The following is a 25,239-nucleotide window of genomic DNA, read 5'->3' as shown; positions in this document are numbered from 1 at the left end:
GTCTCGGTCCCTCTGATTCAAACGGACAATACCACCACCATGCATTACTTAAACAAACGGGGGGATACCCGATCGAGACCTCTCCCTCTCTAGAGTCTCAGAACATCTGGAAGTGGTTTCTCGCAAGAGACTTAACCATTTTGGCAATGCATCTCCCGGGAACTCTCAATTTCCAGGCGGACACCTTAAGCCGAGACTTCGTCCAAGCTCACGACTGGGTTGTAAAGGACGAAGACACTCGCAGCATCTTTCGAGACTGGGGAACACTACAGTTGGCTACAGTCCCCCGCATCCGAAGGGCGACCTCCGGTGGCAGATCGTTCTCCCACCTTGCCGCCAAGACCTGGAACACCCTGCCCATCCACCTACGGCAGACCCAAGACCTGCTAACCTTCAGAAAACTCCTCAAAACCTGGCTTTTCGAGCAGTAGCAGCATTCCCCACCCCCCAGCGCCTTGAGACCCTCCTGGGTTAGTACTACGCTTTACAAATGCTACGATTGATTGATTGATTGACCAGACATCGACCTGTTTGCAGACGCGGTAAATGCAAAATGCCATGTCTTCGCATCCAGGTTTCCCAACCAGGCTCTCGGGGCAATGCCCTTTTGATAAAATAGTCTCAGACATTGCTGAACGCCTTTACACCAATTCCATTGATTTCTACAGTGATCAGCAAGTTTTACAGGACCAATTCCAGAAAGATTCTGATAGCCCCAGAATGGCCCTGTCAATGGTGGCATCCCCTTCAGCTATCGGAAGTCCCGCACAGGAGGTTACCATGTCGTCCAGACCCATTATCCAAGAACGAAGGGAAAGTGTTTCACCCCAATCTCTCATCCCTACGATTAACGGCATAGCTCCTGAAGTCCTTCTATATGGACACCTAGATTTGACTCCGGAATGTATGAACATTTTAAGAGGCCAAGAGACCTTACACTAGACGATCCTATGCTCTTAAGTGGAAGCGTTTTTTCATATGCTGCACGAACAATGGACATGATCCCGTCCGGGGTCAGGAAGAGGTGCTTTTACCATATTTACTGCATTTGGCCAAATCTGGCCTTAAATTTTCCTCTATTAAAGTTAATCTTGCAGCTATCACAGCATACAGAAGATCCCCAAATCAGATTTCCTTTTTTTAAATTCCTGTGGTCAAAGATTTTCTCGAGGGATTAAGAAAGGTTTATCCACCAGTCAGGGCTCCTTCTCCACCTTGGGAACTCAATATTGTTCTAGCGAAATTGATGGGTGCTCCCTTTGACCCTATTCACAGAGCTTCTTTACAACATTTGACATGGAAAGCTGCTTTTCTAGTGGCTATCACCTCTGTTCGCATAGTGAGTGAGATCCAGGCTCTGTGCTGTAACAAGCCCTACACTGTTTTTCATGCAAATAGAGTGGTTTTAAGAACACATCCGAGTTTCTTACCCAAAGTAGTCTCGGATTTCCACATTAATCAGACAATCGCTCTCTCTACATTCTTACTGAATCCTTCAAATCCTCCGGAAAGGTCCCTCCATTCTCTGGACCTCAAGAGGGTTCTGAAGTTCTACTTAGATAAGACAAAAAGCTTTTGGAAAATGGACCAACTGTTTATGAAATGAAATTAAATAGGGTATTTATAAAGCCCGCGGATACTCACGAAGAGTGTCCCGGCGCTAATCTATAAACTATGGGTCCATAAATACTGGTTCTGCAGCTTCTAAAAGATCTATCTTTAGGTGGATAGTGTCTTGTATATCTTTGTCCTATCAACTGGCCAAGAGAGTCCTCCCTGGCAAGCCTAAGGCCCATTCTACCAGGGGAAAGGCCTTGATCACGGCTCTCCTTAGAAACATACCTATGGCAGAAATGTGTAAAGCAGCCACATGGCGTTCAGTACGTACTTTCACGCGCCATTACTGTTTGGATTCTGATACACAGGCCGATGCCTAATTCGGGCAAGCCTCACTCAGAAATCTGTTTGGATGATTACATATTAGATGCTATGTTACTTGTTTGCTCATCCTCGAGGAAGTGGGTTTGGGCTTGCTACTCTATTTAGTGCCTATGACTATTGATGAGTATCCCCCTGGATGAGAAGAATAAGTTACTTACCTGTAATCCTAGTTCTCTTCCAGGGGTAAACTCATCAAAGTCATAAGCAACCCTCCCGCCTCCCCGGACGAGCATTAACAGTATGATAGTGTGTTGTTTGCATCTGATATCTTTGTTACTACTCCTGGAGGTCTTAAAGGCACGGTGTCCAGGTTCTCTGAAACCTTAAAGGCAAGGTGCCAGTTTTTAGGTCTCGCGGGCGTTGCAGGGCAGAGCCCTGCTCCGCCTCCGCGAGAAATTTTGTAGGAGGGGGCTTTCAGTAAAGGGCTTTAAGCCACGCCCCTCATTTCCATTGGCCGGCATCACCGTTTATGGTAAACGGTGGCCAGCCATTGGAAATGAGGGTTTTCTGTTCACGCCCTTTGTCTCCAAGCCGGACTGGCTCACCTGCTTTGCGTCTGTCGTGAAGACATTTCTAATCAGCTTGTTTATTTAACAAGCTGATAAGAAATGTCTTCACAAGAGCCGTGAAGGAGCATGCACCAGGCATCCTGCAACCACGCAGGCTTCACGCCTGGAGCATGCACCAGTCAGCTCTCTCATTGTTCTGTTGGTGTCCAGCAGCCAGAGGGCCCCACACAAGGAAGTGGCTACGTGTCTCGAAGGAGGATGCTCTGAGAAGGCGGGGCACAGAACACCGTGGAGTAGAGCTGCGGGTCTGTGCTGAGAGACCCACTTTGTGAAACTGTATCGTTGCTCCTTCACGCCAACCCAAGAAAATTGAATCAAAGAGACAGCTGAAACTGCTAAACAAACGGAAACTACTGTCATTGGATAGGCGTGGTTAGAAGCGGGAATCCACGGAGTTCTGCTTATCACGTGGCTCCGGCACTGAGGAATGGGTCGCTTCCTGTTCCCGAAATTAACCGCCTCCTTCAATTCCTCCCCTGCTCACAGATGTATCCCATGTCAGCCTTCACCGTGGAGCCCTTGGGTAAGTAGTCCACTGCTTTTGGAAGAGCACAGGCCACTCTAGCGCTTCTTTTACAGAGGCAGTGTGTGTCTACAGCAGCTCGTTAGAGAAGTAGTCTAGTTCAAACAGAGGTTGCACTTCTCAGCAGGGCAGTTATACGTTTAATGGGGCAGTACCGGCACTTCTCACCAGGGCAGTTATACTTTTAATGAGGCAGTTCCGGCACTTCTCACCAGGGCTGCAATGCATCTACCATTGTTTTGTTGTTCTGAGCACTTACTGGACTCCACCCCAGCCCTCCCACAAATCTCTAATGACTGACCTCCGGGGCCCTCTCGCTGTCGACATCCTCCTCCGGGTCCTCGCAGCCCTCCGGGGGGGTCCCGCTCTTCGACCCTCCCGCCTCCTTCAGGTCTAAGAGGTGGCTGACGCTGAAGTCTTCTGCTCTGCGGGGGGTCCAAGATGCGCAGGGCCTGGGGGCCACATGGCGCCACGGGCACCTTCTCCAGGGTTAAGAAGTCCCGGACCATGGCCCTGGCCTCCCAGCCCTCCACTTCTATTCCCTCCACACCTATCTCTCCTTCTCTCGCTTCCCCTCCCTATGTCACTGCCCTCCTCCTCGCCCCCTCCTTTCACTCTTCTCGGCTTCTTTCTCTCACTTGCTAGTTTCCTTAGCACCCCTTCCTTGTGTAATTCCTGTAACAGCTTTTTCTTTTTTCCTTTCTTTCTCCCTTGTCCCTCCTCCCTTCCGTCTGTGCCCCGCCCCCTCCGTTCCTCCTTTCTCGTGCTCACTCCAAGGCTTCGCTGCCTCCTGGTCCCGCCCCCTCTCCTCCGTTCTGCTCTCTTTCCTCAGTTCTTTCTTTATTTCTCATCCTCCTAAGATTGTTTTCCTTTCCTCTATTTTCTTCTTTCCCAGCTACACTTTCCTCCCTTCTCCCTTTCTTCCATCTCTCCCGCTCTGCACTCTCTCACTCCTCAAGTTTCCCCAGATCTTCTCCCCCCTCCTCGGTACTGGTAGCTTTCTCTCCCTCACTGTCTCTCTCTCTCGCTCTCTCTGTTCCGCATTGCTGACGTCTTGAAGAAAACAAATTTTTTCTCAAATTTCTTTCCTCTGGGGACCCCCTATCTCTGCCCCCTCTTCCTCCTCCGCCTACTCTTCTCTCTCTTCCAAAATTATCCTCTGTCTCAGTCCGGTGAGGCAGGGCCCGGTCTCTGCGCCTCGGAGTCCCGGCTCCTGCCCTTCTTACAGGGGTGATGTACTCTGAGGGTGTCTGGCGGCCCCTCTAAGTGCAGGGTCCTGTCCTGTTCGATGCGATGGGTTTGGGATTGTCAGGCAGCCGCGAGGGTGCCTTGAGTAAGCCCCTGTCAGTAGTTCGCAGAGCCGAAACTCTGCCACTGAGTGAAGGGTTCTTCCCTGCCAGTAGCTGTATGCCCAGACGGTCTCAGGCAGCAGTGAGGGTCCCCATGCCCTGGGTACAGACTCTCGGGTGCCCCCTACTGCGGGGGTGCTCGAAGGGCCTCAGGCAGCACTGAGATTACAGGGGTTCAAGATGTGTGGGGGGGAGAGGAGATCAGAGCCAACACTGCCCCTCTGTTCTGGGCGTAGAATCTCGAGCGCTGATGCTGCCAGACGTAGTTGTGCTGCGAGAGCTTCAGTGCGCAGTGTCCAGGTGGCCTGGGGGGCGGAAGAGCTCTCGGATTCCACTGGACGGAGGGCCTGACCCTGCTTGACACAGACGACCACATGCAACACATGAGGAAAACCACTCAAAACAGCACTTCTCACTTCAACAAGCATTTGCATTGCAATAGGTTTCGCATTTACGCGTGTTTGAGCTATTGGCATTGTAAATGACAATGGCTTTTAGTTTTGTTTTCGTATTTATGTTTTAATAACGAAAACAAAAGGCATTGTTATTTGCAATGTCAATAGCTCAAACTCGCATAAATGAGACGCATTGCAAATGCTTGTTTTATTATACTGTGATGCTATTCATCTCTGCAGCCTAAGAACAAATTGCCTGCTATTTCCTGTTTTTCTTTTATGAAAATAAAAGGTTATTGTGGAACAGTACAGCAGTATATGTTCTCTATTGCACTATTTACATGTGATATTATTTTCTTGCACTAGAAATCCATGTAACTTTGGCAATCTGAAAGAAACATGTTAGTTAGATTCCTCACCTTACAATATCCCCAGGCATCAGGCTGGATCCGGAAAGATTTTCCGTCATCAATACCCTTGTGCGTCGCTAGGCATAGTCTGCGTGTCCGGCGTCGTGTGCCGGGATGACGTCGTCGGAGTACTTAGACGCCGCCCTTGCGCGCTGACGTCAGTTCTTCTTTTTTCCGCTCCAGACAGCGCAGATCCGGGAAGAGCATACCCTTTTAGTCATTTTTTAACTAAACGTTTTGGACTCTTTTGGTCTTTTCTCGTCGACTCGACTCTGCTGCCGGTAGGATGCCTGGTTTTAAACCTTGTGACTCCTGTCACCGACTGATGTTGGTTACGGACCACCACCGCCGGTGCCTCTACTGCCTTGGGGCCGACCACGATGCCGAGTCGTGCCTCGACTGCTGGGCCTTGACTTCGAAGGCTAGGCGGGAGCGGTCCCGCAAACTACTTGAGCTCCGGCAGTCGGCTCCACGCCGTTCACTGTCCCGGTTGAGGAGGAGGTCAAGGGACCGGTCGCGGAGCCGCAGCCATCACCACCACTCATCGCTACATCGCTCTTCGGGCTCCCCCCGCCTGTCGCGCGGCTCGGCTGAGGGTTCGGGTGGTACCACCCACGCGGCTCCGTCGGAGCCGCAGGAGTCGTGTCCGTCCCCATACCCGCCGATCCCTGGGACTGACGCGACTCCGGCGGAGGTCAGTGCCTTCCTCTCTGCCATGAGAGGCCTGGCTCCGCCGTCGACGCCAGCCGGCGCGCCTTTGGGCCCCGGTGGCTCGATTGGGAGGCTTAGTGAGCCGGCGGCTGCGGCCCCGGCGCCATCGTCGACTCCGGTCCCGACGCCGCAGGTCCCCGCGGGATCCACGCCTGGATCCCAGTCGGCGCTGGTCGACCTCACGACCCCTCCGCTGGTGCCGACTCCGGTGCCACCTTCGGACGATGCCGTTCCCTGGTTCAGTCCCGGTCCGGGCCCGGCGTCGGAGCGGCGCCGTCCGGCGCCCCACCCGACGCCGATGGGTGGCAATTTCATCTTCCGCCTGGCTCCGATCATTCCACCTGTCTACCAGGAATTGGATGACGGTGACGACTGGGAGGGGTCTGATGACCCTCTGGCCCGGCAGGGCCAGTTATCACAGGACTGGGCAGACAAGCTGGGAATTGACACCTCCCCTGACACTGGCTTCATCTCTCCTCCGACTGTGGCTTCGGAGGAAGGTGCTGCATTTTCTGTGGTGCTGCGCAAGGCGGCCGAAGCCCTTGGGCTGGAGCTACCTGCTGTGGCCGTGAGGACTTAACTCCTCACTGAAGTGCTCCAACCGTCAGCAAGCTCCTCGGAGCCTCTGCTGCAGTTTAATGAAGCACTAGTGGACGTTCTGAAGGGCACCTGGTCCAAGCCCTCCACAGTACCTCCTGTGGACCGGAACGTGGCCCGGCGCCACCGCCCTGCACCGGGCGACCCCAGTTTTCTGTCCATGTACCCCACGCCCGAGAGCCTGGTTATCCAGGCCTCTACTTCCCAGACCTCCTTACCGTCCGCTCCCCCGGATCGGGAATCCAAGAGACTAGAACAGTTTGGTAAGAAGCTGTTCTCCTCCCTTAGTTTGGGACTGCGGTCTATTAACACCGCTTGTCTCTTAGACCGTTACTCCCACTCCCTGTGGGATACGGTAGAGGACGTGCTGCCCCAGTGTCCGGAGGAGGCCCGGACACAGCTCGCCCAGGCTCTTGCCGAGGGGCGGGATGCAGTGCAGCATGCAATCCGATGTGGACTGGACACTACGGACTCGCTGGGTAGGACAATGTTGACCACGGTGGCGCTTTGTCACCACGCCTGGCTGCGGTCCACGAGTTTTTCTGGGGATGTCCAGAGCACCCTCATGGACATGCCCTTCGATGGCAGTCGCCTTTTTGGCGACAAAACGGATAGTGCGCTGGAGCGCTTTAAGGACTCCAGGGCTACGGCCAAGTCCTTGGGCCTCTCGGCCCGCATCTGCAAACTTCCGCTTTTCGCCCCTTTTGTGGCCAAGGAAGGGGCGCCCCCTCACATCCGCCTAGCCACAGGCCGCAGAACCAACCTCCACGCGGTTGCGGATTCCGCCGAGGCGGTACAGGGAGACAGCGTGCCGGTCTGTCCACATCTACCCCAGCAGCATCCGCCTCAAAGCCCTCCTAGTCCGTGATTTCAGGCCCATTCCACGCCAGTGGGAGGCAGAGTTCGCCATCACCTGCTTCACTGGCGTTCCATCACGTCGGACAGGTGGGTGCTGCAAATCGTCCGAAGGGGCTACTCCCTCCCCTTCGAGGTGACCCCTCCAGCCATGCCACCGCATGTCGGGGGTCCACTTGAAACTTCTACAGGAGGAAGTTACGGCCCTCTTGGCCAAGGGGGCCATCGAGCTCGTTCCTGGTCCAGAAGTAGGTCATGGTTGTTATTCCCACAACTTTCTGGTTCCCAAGAAGGGCAAAGTGGGCCTACGCCCTATCTTGGACCTCAGGAGCATCAACGTCTTCCTCTGGAAGGAGAAGTTCAAGATGCTCACCTTAGCTCAGGTTCTGGCTGCCCTAGACCCTGGAGACTGAATGGTAGCGTTGGACTTGCAGGACGCTTATTTCCACATCCCCGTCCTGCCGGCCCACCGGCGTTACCTGCGGTTCACAGTGGGCCAAGAGCATTTTCAGTTTACCGTCCTCCCCTTTGGCCTCACCAGTGCCCCTCAGGTGTTCACGAAAGTGATGGCGGTGGTCGCAGCTCATCTGCGCAGATTGGGGGTTCCAGTCTTCCCCTATCTCGACGACTGGTTGCTGAAGGCGGGCTCGCCCCAGGCAGTCATCTCCCACCTCCAGACTACGGCCGACCTCTTGCATTTGCTGGGGTTCTCCATCAATGTGCCGAAGTCGCATCTGAGTCCCTCCCAGAAGCTCCTCTTCATCGGAGCGGTTCTGGACTCGGCCGAGTTCCGGGCCTATCCTCCAGAACAGCGTGTCTGGGATATTCAGGCTCTGATTCCCATCTTTCGGCCTCTATCCCGGGTTTCGATCGGGTTGGTGCTGCCCTTTCTGGGTCTGATGGCCTCCGGCATCCTGTTGGTGCATCACGCCAGATGGCGAATGCGGGCTCTGCAGTGGGACCTGTAGTTTCAGTGAACGCCATGTCCCTCCTCTTCCTTCAGCTCATCTCAGTCACCAGAAGAAGTGTGCTGGACAGCATGTTTGACCCTGAGATGCAAGGATCCCCAGTTCTTCTGTACTCTAAAGAGTCCCTGACCGACAGACCGACAGTTGAGAAGACCCTCGACTTTGAATTTAAGAGGAGGAATATGTGCACCAAACTTGAAGGTACATCTGTGTCCTTGGTTTATTTATTTGTTTGATTAATTTAGAGCGCGGTCTGCTGACTTTAGCGGCCGCGCTTGGTTAATTTATTTAATTAATTTGGAGCGCTGTCCGAGAGCCACACGTTGGCAGGGGGAGTCACACAAAGTGAAACTCCAAATAGGTTTTTTAGAGCGCAAACTCGAGCCGAAGGTATTGGGGCGCTTTTTGTAGACTCTGGCGGAAGCAGGAGAGCCAGGGAATGAACGGGAAAAAACAATACATGGGTGGACAGGCTGCGGATCATATGCTATAAAAGCCTTCCCTCGCATCAATGTGCTGCAAGCCCACCCCTCTGTTCACATGAGCTTAATAATACCTCAATGACTGTCTTGTACTGTATCGTCTTGTGGATCTTGCACAGCCTCAAAGCGCTGCAAGTTAATAACACTCAGTTTACCGACCTGGTAAGTATGAAAAGCCAAGAAGCCCCTCCAGCGATCGAAGTTCATGCTACCTTGCAGTTTTAGACAAACCTCAGCATTCCACTGGGCGATGTCACACGTCACAGTTGCGCCTAGAGGCGTGTGCCGTGCGCAGCCTCCCCCAGAGCCTCAGCCGAGTACCAGGTGGCATTTGCCCCGGCCATAGCCGAGGGTTGCGTCAGGCGGCGGTCAGGCGAGTGTGTACATTTCAGACCCACATTACCGAACCCCTTCTGTGGGAATGCAGCACAGCTATTCCCTCGGCGCGTTCCTGGCCGCCGTTAATACGCCACGTGGGGCCCGTATCTGCTAAGTATGCACAGACTCAGATACTGTAATTAAATGCCAGTGTGTGAGACCCGTGTGTGTGTTGATCAGCAAGTCTGGGTTTATCTACTTTGGATTCAGGACCCCTTCTGTACAGACCTTCTGGCCTAAGACAGTGATGCATGACAGCAGTGTGGGCGAGATTCATACCAAGTAATGGTCAGGACAATAGATCCTGTGCTTGTGCTGGCAAACATACTGTTAGATTTGCCGACACTTGTTTATTATTATTTTTTTTAATTCTTTTTTTATTGAAAGAGACAACAAAAAACATTACAAAAAGAAAACATACATACAAAAAGGAGCAGTGGTCAAGATGAACAAGTCACACAGTATAAACACAAATTACATATAGGCAATCAGATGGATAAGGGACAGCATTGATGGTATATTACATCACAGGGTAGTCTAAAAATCTTTAGAGTGTCTAAGTGTTGACATTGAAGGGGGAATCCTCACCAAAGGGGGTGCACAGAAAACCTCTACTTTCGTTCCAGGGACCCCATATTTTAGTCCATTTTCTTGGGCACTCTCTGTACTCGTACACCACTCTTTCTGCCTGCATGCGCCAGTCCATGTCGGCCGCCCAGTCCGTGTGTTGGGGTGTGACCCCCCCTTCCAAGTTCTAGCTATATTGTGCTTAGCTACTACACAGCCCAGCAAAACCCACGTTTGTTCAGTTTGAGATAGGTCAGTGGCGTCCCAGATGTTTAGAAGACAGTTGATGGGAGGTTCCTATAGATTTATGGCATATTCGGGACATGGTGGGTAAAAACCCTACTCCAATACTGTTAAAGAATAGGACAGTCCCTCCACTGGTGTAGGAAGGTGCCCGTGGAACTGCAGCCTCTGGTGCAGAGCGGGTAATTTAAAAGTCTCAACTTAACAAGTGCTGATCTAGTATAGTAGGCCCTGTGTAGTATTTTAAGCTGAATGAGCCTGAAGCTGGAATGGATGGCCACCTCCCGGGGAGAAGCAAGGCCTCCCTCCAATCCTCGTTGGGTAAGTCCCCCACATCATCGCCCCATTTTGCCCATAGTTTGTCGAGAGTTTCCGGTGAGTTAAGTATCTTGCGATAGGTCAGAGAGATGGCCTGGTCCGGGAGATAGTCGTCTAAGAGTCTGTCTTCCAGGGGCGAGAAGACTGGTAGATCGGTGCCCTTGGGAATTGCTTTACATAATGCACTTCGTGCCTGCAGATATCGAAACGTTCCCCCTCCTGCAGTTGATATTGTACATGTGACTCACTGAATGGGACCACCGCACCTTTCGTCCATTGGTCCCCCACTGTGGAGAGGCCAACCAAATCCCACTTATCAAACCCCGGTTGTCCCGAGAGCATGCCTAGTTGGCACGATTCCAGCAGCGTAGTAAACCACATCATTTTGCCCTTCCAACCCAGTGAGGCAGTGGCCGTGTGCCAGATGGAAACTGTGGTAGAAGTCGGAGTGAAGTGGGGTAAGTGCCTGAAGTGGGGTAAGTGCCGGGGCCCTCCATACAATGCCCGTAGAGAATTGCCCTCAGACATATTAAGCCTGCCCATCCTGTATACTGGGTCCGTGAGCGGACGGTGAGCCCAGTGATTGAGGACCACTAACTGGGAGGCCCAATAATACGCTTGAATCGCAGGGAGAGCAATACCGCCATTGTACCAACTTTGTGTAAGTTTGGACAGGGCAATTCTGGGCGTGCCGCCATTCCATAACAGAGTGCGGACCTCGGAGTCAACCGTTCGGAAGTAGTGGGCCGGGATGGGATATGGCGTGTTTTGTAGGGCATACAGGAAGCGGGGGAGTGCCATCATTTTGAAGAGGGCAGTTCTCCCCAGAAGAGTAAGGGGCAGCGTCTTCCAGTGCTGCACATCTACCCGAAGGCAATGTAAAGGAGGAAGGAGATTGCTCTGATGGAAGACGTCCGCGTCCCTTGTGACATAAATGCCCAAATAGCGGAAGCCCTCCGTGACTTTATTGGCGCTGCAGCCCGTGGGAAGGCGTGGGAGCTCTCCGTTCAGGACATAAATCAATGACTTGTCCCACTTAATGGTGTAATCTGAGTACTTCCGAAAAAGGGTGAAAATATGTAGTAGTTCGTGAATCGAGGATCGGGGATTGGCCAGATACAAGAGAATGTCGTCAGCATATAGAGAAATTCTGTCTGACCACTCCGGAGACCAGTTCAGACCACGAATAAGGGGGATGCCTCTTATCCATAAAGCCAAGGACTCCAGGGCCAGGGCAAACAACAACGGTGACAGAGGGCAGCCCTGCCTCGTGCCCTTCCCTCAAAAATCGAAGATCTGCCACCGTTCACCGTAATGCGGGCCAGGGGTTTGGTGTAGAGCAGACTAATCCAGGACAGGAACTGTCGACCGAACCCATATCTCTCAAGTGCGGCAAACAAAAACGGCCACTCGATCATATCAAATGCCATTTTGGCGTCTAAGGACATAATTACCGCATCCTCTTGGATGGTATGGGCTCTGCCCAACACGCCGAAAAGACAACGGAGATTGAATGCTGTATTTCTAGCCGGCATAAAGCCGGATTGGTCCGGGTGGATTAATTTGTGGAGATGGGGTGACAGGAAGAGGGCCAGAATTTTGGCCAGGATCTTGGCCTCCGGGTCGAGGAGAGACATTGGTCTGTATGAACTGCAATGTTCCGGTGGTTTCCCCTTTTTATGTATGACCACAATATGAGCTAGTCTCTGGTTTTCGGGCAGGATTCCCCGGTCCACACGCTCTTCATACATTCGCGTGAGGAACGGGGCAAGCACAGGGGAGACGGCTTTGTAGCGCTCAATGGGGAGGCCACTAGGACCCATGGCTTTCCCGGATTGTAGCGCTCCAGTCGCCTTGGAGACCTCTTCGGGGTTCAAAGCAGTGTCTAGGTCAGTGACATCTTGGGATACCAACCTTGGTAAGGGCAGGGTGGAGAGTAACTCGGCGGCCGCCTCCTGTGTGGAGGTGGATGTGGGGACATAGATTCGCTCAAAATGGCTGTCAAAGCACTAAGCGATCCCATCTCGGTCATAGAGCTTAACGCCATTTGGAGCCACGATTTCAGCCACCCACCTAGAGGCCAATTCCCGCTTGTCCAGCCATGCCAACAATTTACTGGCATTGTCCCCAATATCATACACGCGATGTTGAGTGGCCCGGTAGCAAACTCGGGCTGCATCCTTAGCTATATCACTGTACTCTTTTTTTGTTTTACCGCGAGTTTGTGGGAGTTGTCCGAAGAAGCAGACTCATGTAGTTCACGTTCGAGACAGGCCACCTCACATTCTATGTCATCCAACTGCTTACGGTTCTCTCTCCTGTGACCAGTCACCGCCGCCACCCCACACCCCCCGATAACTGTTTTGTATGCCTCCCAAAGCGTCCCATCTAATTCGACAGAGCCTTCATTTTCTATGAAATAGTCCTTAATGGCCTTTATCAATGTGCCCCATATTTCCGGCACGTTAAGATACCACGGATTGAGAGCCATCTTGTGACGAGAGCGAGAGGGCACACCGCCATAATGAGCCAGGACGGGGGGTGTGTGTCAGAAATGCCCCTGGGCAAAAGGACATTTCACTGAACATGTGGAGTTGAGTGGCTTGGCAGAAAAGGTAGTCTATACAGGACATACTCCCATGGACCCCCGAGTGGAAAGTGTATTTTTTGTCGGCGAGGTGAAGCGTTCGCCATACATCTAATAGTCCCATAGCTGCTAGAAAGTCAGTCAAGAGTTTCCCTTGTGGTTCTCCTGGTCCGCGCGGCAGGCGATCTAGGTCACCAGCCAAGGCATTATTGCAGTCACCCCCTAGCAAAATGTCCCCCTCGGCATATTCAACATGTGAGGGCCTAAGTCCATCAGGATAGAGGAGTGATGCCTGGGAGGTATGTACAGTGAGGTCACATTGAGGGATTGGCCCTCCCACCTCCCGGATACCGTGACAAATCGACCAGAAGGGTCGCGCGTAATGTTATGGATTTGAAAGGTGAGGAAGGTGCGTACCAGGATGCCCACCCCTCTGGACGCCGGTGTATAACCCGTGTGGGCAATCAGTTTATATCCCTATCTAGTAAGTGCACAGTAGGTGGTACCGGGGATGTGCATTTCCTGGAGTAATACAAGGTCAGGGGTGCGGCGTTTGAGATATTGTAGGTTTGAGTCGACCCATCGGTGAAGAAGCGGTAGGGATGTCACTCATCTGTGTCGGCGATCTGGAACCCTGCTTTCCACAGGGGCAAAAGGACAACAGTACATAATAAGATACCTAACTCCAACGTGAAAAAAGCCTAAGTGGATCACAGTTCCGCCCATGCGGAATTGAACAGCTCCATCAAGAGTAGCCCGAGGGACCACATTGGGAGCATGGTAAGTGGGACTGCACCAGAAACACAGCAGCGGCATGCAGGATATAACAACCTGTGTGACTGTACCCTCAGCAAATTTACATGTAACAGTAGAAAACACACTGCTCAAAAAACACAATAAGAAATTAAAAACATACCCTTAAACACCCTCGGACCCCCCACTTCCCGACCCCCGCCTTCCTGCAACGTGGACTCAGAACTGCCCACCACCCCAATTTGCAGAGCGCTTGTGTACTCCTAAATAAAACCGTGTAGAGTTGAACGCTACACAACCAAACTATCCCAGAACCCACCGTCCCCCGCCCCCCACCCCTACAAAACAATTGCATTTGCCCAGGATGAATCCCTAACGGCTCTGTAGCCCCGGACTAGAAATATGTAGGTTCGATCACCCAGAGCCAAGTGTCTCTCCAACCCCTCCTTCAAGATCGGGCCTCAGATAAACATTTAACCTAACCTCATGGCCCAAGTGGGGAACACAAGATAAGTAGCAGATAACGTTTGGAAAGAAATAGGATCCCCCACCCATGGAGTCAGGAACTGTGAGGACTGCCTTAGTGCCGGTGCTGCGATCAAACACTAAAGATAGGATAGGACCCCAGTTCATGGCAACGACCAATGATACCTTTAACAAGTTCTCTCAGTCAACCTTTTCCAGGTGGTGGTCGGATCTGTGGGGGCGATCTGTGGATGAGCAACCATGTCCCTCGGAGGAACGCCACCTTTCTAACCAGTCCCAGGCGTCTTCCGGGGACTGGAAGAACAGCGACTTACCTTTGGAGTGCACACGCAGTTTTGCTGGGAAAAGCATGGCGTATTTCCGGTTGTGGCCCCTGAGCGCCCATTTGACTTCCAGGAAGGAGCGGCGTTTCTGTTGCACCTTATGGGTAAAGTCCGGAAAAAAGGTGATGCTTGAGTTTTCAAATTTGAGAGGCGGGCCGACTCTTGCAGCTTGGAGGATAATGTCACGATCTCGAAAGTTGAAGATTTGCGCTAGGATGGGCCGTGACAGAGCACCTGGCTTTGGAGGGCCACCAGGCACTCTGTGGGTGCGCCCGACACAGAAATAGTTGGAGAGGGAGCGAGGCTGCAGATGATTTTGAATAAGGTCTTCAACAAACAGGTCTGAGGCCTGCCCCTCGGCCCGCTCGGGAACTCCAAGGATGCGCACGTTATTTCTCCTCGCTCACCCTTCGTAGTCCGGTGTCTGGGCCAGCAGTTGCCGCACCGCCGTTTCCAGCTGTGTCGTGGAGTGTTTGAGCGTTGCGACAGTCTCTTCGTTCGTCTTAACCCTTTCCCCCATGTTCCGTAGATCAGCACGTATGAGGTTGACGTCTATGGAGACAGTGTCGATCTTATGTTCCAGTGCCGTATGGACTCCATGAATAGCCTCCATGATGTCCAGCAGCGTGGGAGCCCCGTCTTCAGTTTGTTGCTTTGCCTCCGCGCCATCTTGCCTCCCCTCTGCACCATCTGACTTACAGTTGGCGAATTTCACCAGCTTTTGCAAGAAGGACTGCCTGGAACCCTTCGCGGTGGCCATTGCGTCCCGCTCTCTCCTGGGGGGATTCACTGGACCAGGTTAGCAGCGGGGTTAGGATATGCGAGAATTCAGACAACAGGGGCAGGATCAGCAGCGTCGAGACCCCTGCTTGAAGAGGGAGACGGGAACCAAATATCACTGGTGTGGGCCCAGATCTGTGCTCACCTTTGCGAGCGGCGTGGTGCTGAGAGGGTTGCAAGGATGTTGGCCAGGCGGCTGTGGCCGCTGTGACTCTGCTGCATGTTGTAGACAGGGAGGGGGGGGGGGGGGAAGTGTCTTCAGGGATAAAATCCCAATAGCGAGCTACAGCTCCGCGTGGAGGCCCAGCGAGAAGAATCAGTATACCTCGGGGGCAGCTGCTGGAAATGCACCTCGGGCCGCCACACGCCATCGGCACTCCGGGCACGCTGGATCGGATGCCTCGGGACTCTGGCAGGTTCGCGGAGGCCCGGACAGACCTCCGGCCTAGGAGAGTTCGGGGCAGACATAATCGCTTGCAGGGCCGCTGCTCACTTGATGCCCCCCAGGGCATCTTCGCAGCGCCGGGCAGGTGGAGGGAGAAGCTGCGTGATGTCACGACCGGAGCCTCGATCCCCACCCGGCCGGCAATGACCGGGCTGGTTGCGTTGGCAAACGGGGTTGAATTCACGTCCGGACCGGACGGACCCCGGACGCCCGGAGCCTCAGTAGCGGGCAGAATTGTGGGCAAGCGGATGATTTGACGGATATAGGGGGAGATTTAGTCGGTGGCCGACCGGAGCACTATTCCAGTGCGGCCATCTTGGGTGCTGGTTAGCCACGCCCACGCTAGTTTATTTTTGTTGTAGTTTTTGTTCAACTTTATTGTTGGAGGGAGCTGCTGGAACCTCAACAATATACACAAGCGTTTGCAATGCAATAGGTTTACGCGGGTTTAAGCAATTGGCATTGTAAAAAACAATGCCTTTTATTTATGTTTTGAAAACCAAAACATAAATAATGGGCATTTTCATTTACAATGCCAATAGCTCAAACTGCATACATGCGGACCTATTGCATTGCAAATGCTTGTTTTCCAAGCCTCTGAGGCGAGAGGACGTATTGACTTCAACAGAGTAATGGAGTACTAAAAGATTTATTGGGATCTGACTACCATTCCCTATAACTCATCCATCAAATGGGAAGGCGGATGGGTTGGTGAAAAATCTCCAGGTAGAGATAGTATCCACCAAAAAGATTGTTACTGCCCGTAATTAACTTTTTCGTCTGCTTGATACTTCTACCAACAGATTACTCACCTATAGAATGTTGTTCAGAGCAAAATCCAACCCCTGGAGGTGGGTTCATAGATGATTAGACGAGTAAATCCTGCAGAACGGACCTGGCAAAATATCTCACCTACGCACCTCGAAATCCAGGCAGTAATGCTTGGCAAAAGTATGCACGGACGCCTATGTTGCCACCTTGCAGATCTCTGCGATAGGGACATCTCTGGCAAGGGAGGAAGTAGTTATGCCTTCTAGGGGGTCTTTCTTGGCCAAGCGTACCAGGTTTTAATTCAGAGAATGGTCCTTCTTGACAGTCCTTTTCTACACTGCTTTAGCCTTCTTGATTCTGCAGTATCCGACAAAGAACTGGTCATCCTTGGTGGCATACAGATAGAAGTTGACCGCCTGCCTACAATCCAACGGATCTGCTCTTACTTCTACGAGGGAAAGGGCAAAAAGTTGGGTGGGTGAAGGACTGACACAGATTGAATGGAGTGATCACGTTTGGCAGAAAAGAAGCTCTACTTAATACCAATTTATTGGTGGGCTAGAAATAAGTAAAAGCAGGATGGGAACTGAGAGCTTGCCACAGAGGTGATAGTCACCAAAAACACAGTTTTGAGAGTCCATGTCCTCAAGGGACAACTATAGTGGCTCAAACGGAGTCCCCATAAGAAAATTCAAGACTAAATTAAGATCCCACTGAGGCACAACATGAATAGCTGGAGGATACATATTCTTCAGCCCCTTTAAAAAACATGACAGCGGGGGACTTTAAAAGGGATGGCTGGTCTGGAGGACACAGGAATCAAGGCAAATCAGCTAAATATCTCTTGATAGTGCCTATTGCACAATCCCTATGAACAAAAAGTTCATATTGAAGGACCTCAGTCAGCCTGACCTTCAAGGGTTCCACCTTAATTTCCGCACACCATGTGACAAATATGCTCCATTTGCCTGAGTAAGATGATTTGGTGGGAGGGTGTCGCTCTGACAAGATGACATCTACCTCCTTCAGATGCCCCTGCTCTATTCCCCATGCATGTAAGTGAAGGCCTCAGAGATTGGCGTGGTGAACTATTTCCCCCCCCGACTTGGAGAGGAGATCTGGCCTGAATGAAAGTCAAAGTTGAGGGCATATGGTCTGCATACCACACACTTCCTGCTAATCTGGGGCGATGAGAATTACTTGGGCCCAGTCTTTGCTAATCTTTCTCCGATCTTGATGAATCAAAGGTATGGTAAAAACTTGCAATGCAGCTGAAAGGTTCACCTCAACTGAAACCTGTCTCCCCAAAAATCCTCTCAGTGGATCGAGGGTGCTGAACTGCTGGCATTGAGAAAGTTCCAAGGAGACGACAAGTCCACCTGAGGAGTGCCCCACTGAGCGAAGATGTCCCGGATTTGTCGGGCTTCAAGGGGACTAACTCCGGCTCCGAGGAAGAAGAACCTGTGGGTGCCAAGAGCCATCGGGGAGATTTACCTTTCCCGAGCACCGCTTCTGTTTCTTTCTTCTAGTCTTGGAATAGGAAGGTGATCTTGAGCGCAGTTAAGATCAATGGTGACTTCTGTCTTCACAAGCTCTGACCTTGAAGTGCTTAGCCTCACTCTTCTAGATGGCCTTTCTTACTGAGACTCAAGTCGCAGTGATTAGAGTCCTGGTCAGAACCCAAGACCTACAGCAAATAGTGGAGGGGTCATTGATGGAAATCTGTTATTCCCATTGGGTTTGAAGCCTTAACGCTTGGGTGCCACAAAGAAGATACATTTACTTGAGGAATACTCCCAACTCTCAGGAAAGGGCGAGCCCCATATCCACACCAAAAAAAAGGGAACGGAAGACATTGTGCTAAGGCGGGTGCTATATGGCTTTGGGGTCATCTTTTGACGTCCCTTCCAGCGTCTACCGAAGCCATCGCCCCCACCAGCAAAGTAAGAGCTTTGAAGTTTCTGCATTGGCACATGGGATTCTTCTCCAGGTGAGGAATCTGCAAGGTAGAAGTATCCATTAAAATATAAAATTTAAGACATAAGTAATAAATGTATAGAGATGAAAAAGCATTTACTGCCCAAGTGGATAAATAAAAATGTCCTTAATTTTTCAGACAGAAAAGAGGACACCCTCAAAGCGATTTTAAAAAAACCAACAAAAAAAAAACCTCCTCTCTCACAATTGTTTTTTTTGGATGGAACACAAGTCCCATAGAACGCTGCATACAGATATCTTGAGTGAGAAGTCATTAATGGAAAAGACAATAGCCATAATCTAAATTAGAGCTACAATAAACATTGCATTAAAATCGGGCAAATGCACCAAGTAATAAGGTGACTTTTAATTCTTTGAGCAAACTAGAGGTGTTCCTCCACGTGCTCCCTTTAGCAACTGTCATAAGCTGAACAAAAGCTTCCTGCACAGCTTTAGGGTTAAAAAATCCTGAGAGGTAAGCATCACGTCTAAACATAAGGACTGCCTGATTTCCAAAAAAGAACGCAGCCTCTCCTCCACATGACTGAAAACGGGTGATATAGTGAGACATGAGAGCACATGCCCATGCAACACACAATTTTTCCAAAATAAAGTTATGTGATCAGGAATCTGACCACAGGCGCCAGAACAAGGCACTAAAATAGGATTAAAAAGAGAAGTAAAGAGTTCCAAAGCAACTCAAATTAAACGGAGATGGTGAACAGGCTGCACAAAGAAAACAGCAAGTGCTGAGTGAGAAACGAGGTTTTATGAGAATGGTCATGGGTCAATGGAATAAAAAGAGAACACCGCTTCAGAGGTTGTGGGTATTTAAGATGCAAGAGTTAAACCTTATCATGTAAGGATGGGAACTAGGAAGGAGATAAGGAGACAATAAGATGTATTTGTGGTGCTCTATGGGCAGTTATGCCCTTTTCAGATTCTACTTATGTATATTTTTTTTATTGCTCTGTTTACTGAAACTCAATTAGTCAACTTCAAAATGATAAAGGCCTGCTTTGCTTCTGTCTGGATTTGCGCAACTAGACCTTGACTCACTGAGCCATTTCACAGACTAAATTGTATTAAAGAGGAGGAAATGATTAAGGATGTTGGCATTCCAGTAAGTAATATCTTTAAAGATAATGAGACATGGTCATGGTAATTTATATGTGGCATCTTTATTACCGTCTTATTCAATTCATGGCTGTATATGTGTGAGAAATGTTTAATAAAATGTAATGTTCCCTTTCTTTTTTTAGCACACAAAGGTACAGCCATTCAGGAAAACCAAGAGATCATGCCAGAAATTATTAACTTTATCCCCTCTCTTCACTTTGGAATAATCCAGTCTCGTAAAGACACCACAGGAGACTTCAATGTTGTTGTAGAAAAGCATGCACGTGAATACCTCAAGCGCCGTGCGACCAGTTGTGGAAAATTTCGAGAGTTTGTTATGTACCCATATGAATCCCGTTTAGATGATAAAAAACACGTATATTCTACCCCAAAAAACAGAAACAAACAGAATTTATATAGTTCCTTACAGAGCTACATTTTTGGCCCTAATGCATACGCAGTGGAAGTTCAAAAAGCCAAAGAATTTCTTAAAGAAAATCATAAACTTCAACAGTTTAGTCCAGTTTCTGATTATGAAGTCGTAGAAGAGGAAGCTGAAAACTCAATCACTGACAAAAATAATGGTACTAGCTATGATATACCAGCAATGTCTGATAGTACTCCTGCGGTGCAACGAAAATCGTTCCAGAATGCCGACTATGACCCAGTTAAGGTGAAAGATCTTATTAACTTGATTCAGAGTAGGAAGCAAGTTGATGAGGAACCTGAGACTGGCAGCAGTACAAACATTGGACTGAAAAGAAAACTGGAAAGTGACTCAGAAAATTTATGTAAACAACTAAGAAGTGAATATACAGAAGGTGTTCATTACGAAGGTAAGGAGTATTTTGTTATTAAATTACCCAATTAAGTGTTTTGTTTTTAAGATATGACCTCTTAATACTCTTAACATTTTTGTTCATGATAATGACTGCAATAGAAAGCTCTAATGTTGCACATTTAAGGAACTCACCCTAAGGCAATCCCTGCTGGGGCCATATCTTTTCTAATTTTTCTCTCGTCATGGGTGTGAGCAATGAACACTAGCCTTGATTAAGGCCATGTTTTGCTATATGAAGTAATTTTTTTTCTCTTTCGCTCCCTGCGTTCTTTGACAGTTGTGTGCATTTGGTATGTATAGAGATATTTATATAGCGCAAACCTTGCGTTACCAATGGGTGTATAGCAGAAAACAAATATTTATTAGCAAGCTAAACTACATGCTCCTCTGTATTGCTAAAGGCATCTCTTCGTAGGACAGGTACTTGGATATCATTTACTTTATTTAGGGACTGTACTACAAATGTCCTTAATAATAAACTAGCTGGGGAGCTATGGAATGCTGTATATTATGGGGTGTGGGGAAACAATGCCATGTCCTGTGCACTGAGAAAGGATTTATGTGCCAGATGTACAACCATTTTTTGCAGTCGCAAAGGGGATCTCGCCCCCTTTGCAACCGCAAAATAGGTCAACCCAATATACTAACGCTATTTTGCAGGTCGCTTATCAATTAGCGACTCGTAAAATAGAGTTAGAGAATCGCTGTTAGGAATGGGCGTGCCAGGGGTGTCCCTTCCTAATAGCGAGTCCATAACCCTTGTATGAATGTTTTGCAACCACAATTGCAGTCACAAAACACTCAGTTTATCACCCTTCTCAGAAGGGTGGTAAGGCACTCGCAAATGGGAAGGGGTCCCTAGGGGACCCCTTTACCTTTGGGAATGGATGCGCATATATTTTTTGAAGAGCAGGCAGCGGTCCCAGGGACCACTGCCTTCCCTTAAACAAGCATTGGCATAGCCAATAGGTCTCGCCTTTGGGACCTTATAAGTGTTTAGCTATGCAACAGTTGCATAACTAAATACTTATAAGGTCCCAAAAGCGAGACCTATTGGCTATGCAAAGCGGCCGCGAAAGTGATCGTGATCAAACATCAAAGCGGCCGTGAAAGTAATCGCGGTAAAGCGGGCGCCCGCGCACATGCACTGTAGCTCTAGGCTGGCCTGGTAGCACTCTTTGGAGCCCTCTCAATAAGTCTCGCCAGACCAGCGCATGGGGTGGGTCAGGCGAGACCTAAAAATGAAACTGAAATGTTTCATTTTTATTTTTAAATGCATCCCCTTTTCCTTTAAGGTAAAAGAGCTGCATTTATTTAAAAATAAATGCTTTATTGACAAAGCAGTGACAGACATGTCATTTTTGGTCACAGGTCAGCCCCTGGTAAATGGTACCACAGGTACCCAGGGCACTGTGACCAGGAAAGACCTCTAAGGGATGCATCACTTATTGTGCCACCCTTAGAGCCCTGTACCTTTACACACACACACACACACACACACTGCCATTGCAGGCTGTGTTTTGGTGCAAAATAAAGTGAAGATAAAGTGAAGATTCGATATGGCACCCATCCCTGTGTGCCATGCCTACAATCCACTGTCCTGGCATAGATCAGCCACCCCTCTAGCTTGGTGTCCTGTACCAGTGGTGAGGGTACAGATGCATGAGCCCTGAACCCCTACAGAAGTCCATTCTTAGACATTGTAAGTGCAGTGTTGCCATTATGGTATATGGTGCTGGGGGTTTGACATTATGAACTCCACAGCTCCATAATGGCTACACTGAAAAATGAGAGAAGTTTGGTATCAACCTTCTCAGCACATTAAACCCACACTGATGCCAGTGTGGGATTTAATGAAAAATGCAGTCAGAGGGCATCTTAGAGATGCCCCCTGAAAATCGACCAGCCTCTGGTGGGGTTCCTGACTGGTACACGCCAGCCTGCCACCACGAGACATGTTTCTGGACCCCTAGGGTGGGAGCCAAAGCCTTTCCTGGGCGGAGGTGTTCACACCTCCCACAGCCCAGGAAGAGCCATCTGTGGCAGGGTAGCTTCAAAGGCCTGGCTGCCTTTGCAATGCGACACCCAGCCTCTCCTGCTGTCAGGAACAGGCCCCCTTCCTGTCTCCCCTTCTTTTCGGCGGGAAGACATGTGGGGAAAAAAGCCATCCCAGAAGGTGTGCCCACCTCTGCCAACCCCACCCCTCTGGTGAGGGAGGCGAGGTGAAGCCCACTCTTCAGTGCCCGCCATTCTTGCAGATGGCAGGCACTCCCCAATCAGGATTAGGGATTGTGCTCACTCCCCCACGTGGGGTGAGCACACCAAGGGTGTAGTCACCCTAAGGTCAGTAGCCCATTGGCTACTGTCCTCGGGACCCCTAAAACGCCCCCTAAACTACGTCCACCCAGTCTCCTCACCCAGAGCCATAGCGAGATAAGACACCCAGATCCCAGTCAACTCAATCTAGCGATCTGACACCTGAAGTCCTAGAGTTTGGCTATCGAAATCTACCACCAGAGTGTGTGAATATAATCAAGGAAGCTATGCGTCCTACTACAAGAGCCTGCTATGCAGCCAAGTGGAAGCTGTTTGTGGTTTACTGTAACAACAACCACATCAACCCGCTTCAGGTTTTGGTATAAAACATTGTATGCTATTTGTTACATCTACAACGTTCCAATTTAGAATGCACATCTAGCCCCTTACATCTTGCTGCAATGGCAGCATACCTCCAGAATAGACAGCATCTGTCTCTTTTTCGAGTACCTGTCATTTATGGAGGGACTCAAAAGACTTATTCCACCAAGACGTCCACCTGCCCCAGTGTGGAATCTCAATATTGTTCTCTCTAGACTGATGGGTCCACCCTTTGAACCATTCGACAGATGTGTACTTCAATTACTTATAGGGAAAGTGGCTTTTCTAGTTGCTATCACATCACTCAGAAGAGTCCGTGAGATACATGCATTAACCATAGAGGAACCTTTTTTGCAGATGCACCAAAACAAGGTAGTTCTTCAGACCAACCCTAAATTCCTTTCTAAAGTCATTTCTGCCTTTCACATTAATCAATTGGTTGAGTTACCAGTTTTTTTTCCCTTAACCAGATTCAGTGGCAGGACGTGCTCTGCACACACTAGATGTCAAACGAGCATTGCTTTATTACATTGAAAGGACAAAACCTTTCCGTAACACCAATCAACTTTTTGTAGCCTTTGCTCCACCACGCAAGGGCAATGCTATATCAAAATCAGGTATTGCAAGCTGGATTGTTAAGTGTATTCAGATATGTTATGCAAAGGCTAAACTAATGTTACCAGTTCCCCCTATAGCACCCTCTACACATAAACTGGGGGCTTCTATGGCATTCCTAGGGAATATACCCATAGACGACATATGCAAAGCTGCAACATGGTCTACCCCTCACACATTCACAAAACACTATTCAGTGGATGTGTTAACAGCACAACAAGCTAGAGCAGGCCAGGCAGTTTACGTACACTATTTCGGACTACTGTAACAGCTACAGGTTAACCACCGCTTTGAAAGATAACTGCTGTATAGTCTATGCACAAGCATATGATCTACAGCTCATATGCCTTGAACGGAAAATGCTACTTAGCAGTATGCATCCGTTCTTGGCATGTAGAGCTGTAGTCGTATGTGCCCACCCGCCTCCCAGGGTACCTGTAACTGATGCAGTTACATCTTACTTAGATACATACATTCATGGACATCTCCTTCTAACTGCTTTTGCTGGCTCCATTATCACCCTCTGCGGGAAAACAATCTAACAATGGAGTCGATGTCCATGTGCATCACCTACGGGAGGAGTCACGTCGTGACTGGAAAGACTTCTTCGAAGAAAAACAAAGTGCAAACATCCGTACCCAACACTAGATGGTGATCTATGCACAAGCATATGACTCTACAGCTCTACATGCCAAGAACAGATGCATACTGGTAAGGAGCATTTTCCTCCCTCACCCACAGGACAAACGCTCAGCAACTCCACCACGCAACCTGTTTACCCTCGGATTCCAACTAGGCCACCTCTACCCACACCAAGGATAACTCCTTACCCGCTTCTACATTTACCTCCAATTGAAGATCCATCCTCTTCTGATGAAGAGGGTGAAATTCATGACCCTCCATTACTGACTGAGTGGGATGATTACATAACCCCTACGCCATCTCCACCTCCACGTCAGCCAGCTGAGTCCACCAGTTGATAATGGAGGATTTTACAATCTAATACAGGGCGCAGCCACTAGATTCACCTCCCCATGGTTTTGAAGCAGTCTGACTGCTTCTGTATGATTGTAAGGAGCATACAAGGAAATCAGTCTGCTCCATACCTATAATTGACTATATTTGCTGTCCTACTTTGAATTGACAAAAAATACAAGGCCCCCCGGCATGCCTCACTAGGCATTCCAAGTGTAGGAAGGTAGGATCCTTCTGACATGGTTCCCCCACTTTTTACCTGATGTCAGTTTGTTTTTGCCTTAGTCTGCTGGGATCCTGCTAATCAGGACCCCAGCAACTGTGCTCACTCCCCTAAATTGGTTCCAGTAAGTACTCTTGTACCTCCACAATTGGCTACTAGTGCCCCCTTGCAAGTCCCTAGTATATGGTACCGAGGTACCAATGGCATAGATACACCAGGGGTCTCCCATGGGCTGCAGCATGTATTGTGCCACTCATGGCAGTCCACTTAAACTGTGACTACAGGTATGCCAGTGCAGCCTGTGTGAGTTGGTGCGTGTACCTCTCACAACAGATATGTTTTCTTATATCTGAGGTCACTGCACTTAAAACCTGTTTGTCACCCCTATGGCAGGCTCTTCA

At 49.8% G+C, this 25,239-nt stretch overlaps 1 protein-coding gene across 4 annotated transcripts in view; it reads left to right on the top strand.

Annotated features, from left to right (window-relative positions):
- Positions 1-25,239, top strand: part of TASOR (transcription activation suppressor) — a 1,129,919-nt gene that overhangs the window by 644,532 nt on the left and 460,148 nt on the right. For all 4 annotated transcript variants that reach the window (XM_085624658.1, XM_085624660.1, XM_085624657.1 and 1 more), the window contains exon 14: positions 19,691-20,383. In XM_085624658.1, coding sequence (XP_085480784.1) covers positions 19,691-20,383 — 693 coding nt within the window. The remainder of the gene's footprint in view (positions 1-19,690; positions 20,384-25,239) is intronic.

This window comes from Triturus cristatus, chromosome 9, assembly GCF_964204655.1.
Source record: "Triturus cristatus chromosome 9, aTriCri1.1, whole genome shotgun sequence".
NCBI lineage: Eukaryota > Metazoa > Chordata > Amphibia > Caudata > Salamandridae > Triturus > Triturus cristatus.
This window is presented reverse-complemented; position numbering and strand designations above follow the sequence as displayed.